General features: G+C 34.9%; 1 protein-coding gene across 1 annotated transcript; it reads right to left on the bottom strand.

Annotated features, from left to right (window-relative positions):
• Positions 1-1911: 1911 nt before the first annotated feature.
• LOC129904129 (probable pectin methylesterase CGR3) lies at positions 1912-8556 on the bottom strand. The gene is made up of 7 exons (XM_055979664.1): positions 8225-8556; positions 6660-6818; positions 6492-6531; positions 5709-5750; positions 4259-4633; positions 2692-2747; positions 1912-2439 (listed from the first exon to the last, which is right to left on the bottom strand). The coding sequence occupies exons 2-7, from the start codon at positions 6783-6785 to the stop codon at positions 2287-2289; spliced, it is 792 nt and encodes a 263-aa protein (XP_055835639.1). The 5' UTR covers positions 6786-6818; positions 8225-8556; the 3' UTR covers positions 1912-2286.
• Positions 8557-8865: the final 309 nt, after the last annotated feature.

The following is an 8865-nucleotide window of genomic DNA, read 5'->3' as shown; positions in this document are numbered from 1 at the left end:
TATTTCACAATAAGTTAGGAATAATAAGTTATCTCACTGTGTATTTTATATCTCACACCAAACGATTGATGGAATTGTCTATTTTAGTGTTCCAGTACATGATTTCCATATTTGTTAAGTTGCCAGTGTCCAGTTGACAAAACCTAATATTGATAGACGTACACTTTATCATCTTACTTGAAAAATAACTATTTCTCCATTTAAGGCAGATCATATTTAAGATATGGTTTCCTCGAATAAGTTATGTTATAGGCTTTGTCCTTTTATATTTTTTCCAATCTAGACATTATTATATATGCCATATCTCTCTCTTGAGTCTTGATTCCCTTTCATTTCACAGTTTCAATATATAACAGTACGTAGTACTTGTGATTCAAATTTACTTAAATAGTGTATAAAGATTTTCTACATTATTTTAATGTAGTAATAAGTTTTAGATAGATCTGTTCAGGGGCGTTGGCAGAGAAACGTTGACGGTTGAGCCGGCCAGGCTACCCCGCTTCATTGGAAAGTATTTACTTATACAACAAGTAATAATATATTCAATATTATAATCTCATAAAATAAAATTTGAAAAAAGATAAAATATACGTAGACTTTATATTTATTTTATCTTTGTGAAACAAAGAGTTGTTTTCGATAAATTTTTGGTTCAAAACAAATGTAAACAAAGCACGATAGAAAGAGAAAAAATGACAACAACATAACAAGATGAATAGAACAAATGAAATAACAGGTAATAGTAAAAATTATAGGAGAATAAGCTACTATGTACGTGTATACAAACTAATACTAAGGCGCTTGGCTACCTATTACCCTTCTACCCTTATCCTCGACATTCAATTTTTTCTATGTAAGGTCATGTCCTCAGTAAACTGAAGATGTGTCATGTCATATCTAATCACCCTCTAAGTTATTATTCAGCCTACTTCTACCTCTCCTAAAACCTACTATAGTCGACCTCTCACACCTCATAACTCGTGCATATGTGTTCCTCCTTTTTACATGTCTGAACCATCTCAGCTTCGGTTCCCTCATCTTATCCGACACGAACGTCACTCCAACCTTGTCTCATATAACCTCGTTCCTAAGATCTTATCTCTTCTAGTATGCCTACACATCCATCTGAGTATCCTTATCTCCGCTATCTTCATCATCATCTTCTGAATTTGTATGTTTTATTACTAGTCAACCCTCTGCCTATACAATAAAATAGGTCTAACTATCACTCCGTAAAACTTTACCTTTAAGCCTTGGTCTTAACTTCATGTTAAAGTAATTTATTAACTTCTTTAAATGTCGATAAAAATTAAATCACTGGCTTTGGTATGCTAGGTAGGAGCAATTTGTGCGTGTTGCATGAAATATTAATTGTGACAATCATGCATGATTATTGTAAGGATTAGTAATAACCAAATACATATGAAAAGAAGTTAAAACGTGAAAATCAAGTAAATCAAAGTCCTGATTAGATAGTAATGCTTTATTAGGGACATTGATAGCTATAATTGACCATATTGTCCCACTACTATTTATCAACTGTTCTCCCTTTATGAGAACATACTCCCAGCTGTGTATCCATATAAAGCCCCTTTCTACTGGAGACGTAGTCACCTCTTGTCTCTGCTTCTGCCACTTTATTCAGTGCAGTACTAAAGTTTGAAAATAATGGCTTTCACTTGTGGAAAAAAAAAAACTCAAGGAAGCCTTAGTGCAACTGTTAAGTTATCTTGTATGATCATAAGTCATGAATTGAATCGTGAAATCAACCACTTATTCTTGTGACATCAAAGTAGGTTGTCTAAATCATACTTTTTAGGTGTGGCCATTTCTGAAACTGTACATGTACGCGGAATGCTTCATATTATGAATCCCAAAAATTTAGACGACCAAAGAGGAAAGTAAGACATGAAAGGGGAAGACAAAGTTGCATTGAGTTTGTCACCAATAAATTAACATGAAATAAACAAATAAACAGAACCAAAAAGAGAAATACAGATGATGTATATCATTTGGCTTAATTGGCCATTAAAACCAGAATCACAAAAATCTCCCATGAAACAGCAATTTAATTTCCATTTTGCAATAAATCAACAAACTGCCATAACCCCATATATCTAATAAGAATACACTAATCAAGATGTTGGCATACTCCATAATTTTTCAAGGAGGCACCTGCTATTCTCAACAACTTATCAACACAGCTGAAAGTTGTCATAACATATCTTGATCATCATCCACGAGCTATGCGCGATTCCTTCTGTGTGTAACTTCCGTGTAATTGTATCAACGGTAAGATCTCAGGTGGAAAATTTGGCAGCTAGGAACATATGATTTCTTCGAAGCAGCTTGCTCGAATTTCTTGATGGCGACTTCATTTTCCTCTAAACTTGTTTGAACAAAATATCGCACCCACCAAGTTGAGCTCCTCAATTTGGCCTTCGGATAGAACAAAAAACAAATGTGGAAGTAGTTGGCATCAGGTTTCAAAATTAGCAGGTAATTTAAGTCGATGTACTATCAATTCTTTTCAAGGACGAGAAAATAAACACAGAGAAAGATATCACGAGCCGGCCTTTCACTAAAATATTTCACCATACAACTTTGGCTGCCAAAATTCATGAGAGATTCAATGTCCATACACTGTAACAAAAATATGTAAATGAATACGATGCAGGACAGGTCGCTTACCAGCCCTCCAAATCTGGACTTTTCTGCAAACTTAGCTTTATGGTGACGTGGATAACCTGCAATTATCAAATATTAACATCAGATAAACACCAGTACAATTCTCTGGATTACAAGGTTTCCATTTTAACTTGTCTCTTATATGCAGAATGTCTTATATTAATCATGTGGAATAAAGGATGCATGTATGAAAATACCCTAAAGGCATTTCTAGCTCCTTAGAAAGCTTATGCATGGAATGATATGGTCAAATCTTAAAGGAGAAAACTGAAGGAGTTAACAGGTATATAAAAGCAAGGTGATCAGACTCGCCAACACATCCAAAATACAAAATGTTACGCTATAGAGGTCAACTGACCAAAAGTTATACAAGAATAAAAGCATGCTAGTTGAACTGAAAGTACGCCAAATTGCATTGATTTGGAATCAACAGCGAACCATTCATGTAGTGGAAAAGGATATGTATGCATGAGGTATCATCAACCCAGATCCTACTTTCACCATATCATTCTTTATATTATCACTGCTAAACAGGAAAGGAGACAAAATGAATTCTCAAGTATCTTTTTTTCATAGTAACAACCAATTCTTGCATAATTTAGAAATGAATCTGTTCGTTTCCAGAAAAATGAAATGAAAGGAAAAAACCATGCTTTGCTGCTATATTCTTCTAGAGTTCTACTAATACAGGTTCTCTCTTTTAGTTATACATAGACCCTGGTCATCTGATTTCCCACATTTGTAAAATCTCCTCACTTCCGCACCTAAAGCAGTTTAATGCCATTTATCCAAAAAAAAAAATCTTCATCCACTGGACACAGATGTCCTCTTCTTTTCTCTCTGTGTAAGTACGTAAAATCCAACAATTTGTCCTTAATATCCCTGCTATAAAATCTTATAGATATTCAGCTTTTCATGATATTATTTAGGTGATTAATGAGAAATGCTGATGTACTTTTTCCCTCTGCAGCAGTACGATGGCGATAACAAGAACTTCTCCCAGACGATTTTGTCCTACTTCAAAGGAGAAAACTGGATAGGGCATTTTTGGACCTAGTATAAAGGGGGGCATAGAAACCTATTGAAAGCATACTGTATAAGAGACATCAGCGTGGAAGGAAATTAAAATTAAGGCAACAAATAATCAAATTTCTAAATAGCTTTGTCTATCAACAAGAGGAATGTGCTAGTATGACCAAGTACTGAAGATAAAAAAGATAAAAAAGATAAAGTTTCACATGTCAAAAGACTATCTCTGCTGAGGGTCTTTCGAAAACAGCCTCTCTACCTCCTCGAAGCAGTGGTAAGGTCTGCGTACACTCTACCCTCCCCAAACCCCACTTAGTGGGATTTCACTTAGTATGTTGTTGTTGTTGTATGTTAAAAGGCTATCTCTCTAGGATTGAGATAAACACTCCTACTCATATGTGTGTAACCCAAACCAAAACAGAGATGGACAGGAAGTGAAAGATAGGAAGCAGCTTAGCTCGGACAGTACAATGAATGCAAAATAAACATCCATTTTAGAATGGCTGCCATCTAAACATAACACCTAACAAACTCTTCTTACCTGTGAGAATAACCAGTCCATCAGATGACACCCTCGCCAGTTCGGGAAGGGTCCTATTAAGATACTTTGGGGACAAGTAGTCCAACGCATCTGAGATAATCACAAGAGAGAATGATTTTGCACGATATGGAAGAGGAAATTTTATGTCAGCCACACGAACAATGCCCTTATGCACCAGTTTCTTGCAGAAATGACCTGCATCCTCTATATCATATGGTTCTATACCCCAAGCTTCAGTATCTTCCTCTTCTAACAATTTAGAAACTACCGAGCAAGTATCAGGACCAACATGCAGCACCTTATGCATGCTATCACCATATGCTTTCTTCAAAAAAGGAATCGCCTTTTGAACCTCTACAGTACATGAAAAATCCCCTGCAGAGGTAAAACAGGTTGTAGATCCCAAGTCAACTGTAATGTAAAAACAGCAGTAACTTTATCTTCAAAAATGTCAAGGCAAATAAACTGATATACACTATTACCCAAATAAAACAAAAGCAATAGAATTAAGATATCTTCTAATATGAAGATTGGAAGTTAGTAGCTCTGTGTATAGACTATATCAAGTTTCTTGATAGGTATAATGCAGAGTCACTCCACCCACCTAGAGTGACAAACGATAATTACTAATCTTGTTACCTCATCTACGCCTATATGAGTAAGTGGTGTATAAAGTATGGTGGGGGGTAGGGGGTAGGGGGGCAGTTTTCAGATGTTCCAGATGCTCACCAATAAGAGAACGGAAATCTAAGATATGAAGTTTCTGGGTTGATATCAGTTTATTGAAGCTGGTATATAGACTGGCTGCATGATAACAATGCACATGGGTTTCCTCATAGAACACAACAATCTTGTTGCATGTCATCTCCAAAGGCATTGTTGAAGCGTGTGACCATCTCATTTAAAACTAAAAGCTTAAATTGTTAATGACTTAGTGACTTGATTTTATTATGTCTCAACACACACCCTCACTTGTTGGCCCCATTTCTTTTCATGGACCAAACACGTGGAAATACTTTTTGCTTTTTGGATGGCTGCGAGATTTGAACCCAGGACCTCTTGTCTACTCTGATACCATGTTGAAGAGTGTGACCAACTTACCAAAGGCTTAAGCTGATAAAGGGATTAGTTAGATTTATTATATCCCAATAGACATTTGTTTTAAGTAACTTTTAGATGGTTCCTACAACATGAGCCTTATAGATTTTTATAATTATCGTTAGAGTAAAGCCCCAGGCAGAGCAAAAAAGTGACAGCAGATAACATTAAGGACGAAACTAAAGTTCTTGATACATACATGAGGTGATCATGAGTACATAGTTAGAACCATTTTCACGAACCAATTAAAAGAAATGTATCAGCACTTTGATTAAATCACATAATTCATGTGGCATTTGATACATAAATATGTCAAAACTCGAATCCTTTAGAACAATGCATGAGCAGTTACCTTCCACTCCACTGATAGCTCCTTTAATACTGGCAAAAGTACCTACAACCGATGATAATCCCTCTATCAGTGTCAGAGTGAAGTAAGGAACAAGACTCAGAGACAGAAAGTGTGAAGTAAAAACAATACTTAGAGGCAGAACAAAGTGTTCAAGTTGAGAGAAGGAAACACGATGTGTAATTAAATCACCTGCATGACCATGACTGAGAGCAGAGATTCATTTGAGATTTTTATTTAGAAGAACACTCATCAAAACATGAGGTAAGGCCAGTTTTCCTTTGTTTAAATGTTTTAAGAGAAGACAAAGACCAATATTTGTTTGTAGATAAAAAATAAGAAATATGTCGAAAACAATTCATATGAGACATCTTTTACTTGTGCATATGTAGATGTCGACATCTTCTTTCCTCGAGAAGGAGACTGTTCATGCACAAGTATTATCGGTTCTTTTCAATATACAATATACTCTAACCAAAGAATCTATAGGGAGTCCTCCAAGGCAACTAAAGGGTTTAACTGTTATTTGATTTAAACTAGAATTTATAGGCTACAAACTGTAATGCCCCTAGCTTTCATACCCAACAATTTTCACCTTGATGATAAGAACTAAATGCCTTTCATAAGGAATCTTGGAGTCTAGTGTCATGACAGAGCTCCAGACTCCAGTGTTGAGCAATCAGCTAAAATATCTTGTTTTCTTTTTTCTTCATATTTTTAGGGGCATCTTACTATATTTTCAAAGATAAACGTAATTTATAAAATACCAAGGATTCAGATACAAACCTGTGTCACGGTAAAAATACCCTATGAGGAGAAATGCTCCCTGGAATATCCAAAAAGATAAATACAGTTACAATTACAGTTGAATGACTTGAGACTAGTAATTTTCCAAAGTTTATCCATTGTCATCCAGAATGATAACTACTAGCATCAGAATCTGGAAATAAGTACCACAATAACAAGTCCAATTGTTAAATATGGGGGAGACCGTGTCTTTGACCGAATTGAGCCTTCTAACGAAGAAGCTCCATTATCTGCTACACGTCGAGATGGGTTGATAGGCCTCCTTGACATCATTATAGGTTCCTTGTAATCAAAAGACCTAATTTCCTGGGTAACAATAAAGGCAAATCCTAATCATTAAAAACCAATCAAAAACTTATAATGTCAAAATCAAAACTAGATACCAAAAGCTGTAACATTTCTCATTTCTGGCAGCTTTAATTATTTTTCGCAGAAGTCTCCAAATATGGCATTATCTCGATATTAGGAAAAGAACTAGTCTTTTAAGAAAACAATGATTAGTAACTATGGATTTATTAACCACACACATGAAAAGAAACTAAAAGGGTGTCAAGGAACAACACATTCAAACATTAACTATAATTAGCCAACAAAAAGAGTAGAAAAGGACCCATTTTGATATGAGGAAAACAGAAAGGATTGTTGTGAAGTATGTAAGGATATTTGTTAACCACACCCCTGAACAGAAACTAAAAGGGTGTCAAGAAAGAGAGAAAAAAATCAATCTTTAACTATAATTAGGGAGCAAAAAGAGAAAGAAAAACAACATTTAAATCCATTTTGATATGAGGAAAAAACACAAAAGATTGTGGTGAAGAATGCAACCATATAGTATTTGTCAACCACAGCCATGAATGGAAACTAAAAGGGTGTCAAGAGAGAGACAAAAAACTCTAACTTTCATTATAATTAGGCAGCAAAAAGAGAGAGAAAACAACATTTAAACCCATTTTGATATGAGGAAAAACACAAAGGAGTGTGGTGAAGCATTTAACCATATAGTATTTGTTAACCACATCCATAAATCGAAACTAAAAGGGTGTCAAGAAAGAGACAAAAAATCCAATCTTTAACTAAAATTAGGGAGCAAAAAGAGCAAGAAAACAACATCTAAACCCATTCTGTTTCGAGGAAAAACACAAAAAGGATTGTGGTGAAGCATTTAACTATATAGTTTTTGTTAACCGCACCCATGAATGGAAACTAAAAGGGTGTCAAGAAAGAGAAAAAAAATTCAATCTTTAACTATAATTAGCAAACAAAAAGAGCATGAAAAAAACATTTAAACCCATTTTGATACAGGGGGGAAAACACAAAAAGGATTGTAGTGAAGCATTTAACCATATAGTATTTGTTGACCACACCCATGAATGGAAACTAAAAGGGTGTCAAGAAAGAGGCAAAAAAATTCAATATTTAACTATAATATGCAAACAAAAAGAGCAAGAAAACAACATTTAAACCCATTTTGATACAAGGGGGAAAAACACAAAAGGGATTATCGTGAAGCATTTAACCATATAGTATTTGTTAACCACACCCATGAATGGAAACTAAAAGGGTGTCAAGAAAGAGGCAAAAAAATTCAATATTTAACTATAATTAGCAAACAAAAAGAGCAAGAAAACAACATTGTACCCATTTTGATACAAAAGGGAAAAAGGAGAGCTTTGAGGTCTTTGTTTCAAATAAATAAACAATGGCATGTGTACCTGAATCAGTAGTGAATAATGTTAAAGCCCGAATAAAGATCCGTAATTTAGAAAGGTTTTCGTAATTCCGGTACTCAATGGATATGTATTTGATGAACACAAAAAATTGGAAATTGTTCAGAGAAAGAGGTGAAAGTGTTTGCTGAGAGATTTGCAGATTTGGAAAGTAAGGCGCGTATGCGGAGAAGCTTTTAAAGATTAGTGAAATTGGCGCGTGGGGATTGGAACCGTTGTCATTTTTACGGCTCTACTCACACTTCGGAGCTCCGATTCTGATTAGGAAACCCCACTCTGCTCCTCCTGTATTACCAACCCACACAACATTTAAATGGTGGTGTATGAGATTGAAGGTTTTGAGATAATACATCAAAACACACCATCTAATTTGATCCCAAATGACAAATAAGCATTCTAATTTTAAAAGTTTCATATTTTTTTCGACATATTAACTCATTTTAACTATGTCAATTGAATGCTTCTGACTAACAAATTTATGTATCAAATCAACATTGAGTTGACACGTGACACAGAAAAATGAGTTGAAGTGTTTAGTTGTCAATTGAGATCAAGTTAAGGTGTCTAGATATGAACTCTCAAAATTTAAGTGTTTACTTTTCGGCTCAACCCAAATTTGGATGTCT

Source organism: Solanum dulcamara, chromosome 9 (genome assembly GCF_947179165.1).
Source record: "Solanum dulcamara chromosome 9, daSolDulc1.2, whole genome shotgun sequence".
Lineage (NCBI taxonomy): Eukaryota > Viridiplantae > Streptophyta > Magnoliopsida > Solanales > Solanaceae > Solanum > Solanum dulcamara.
This window is presented reverse-complemented; position numbering and strand designations above follow the sequence as displayed.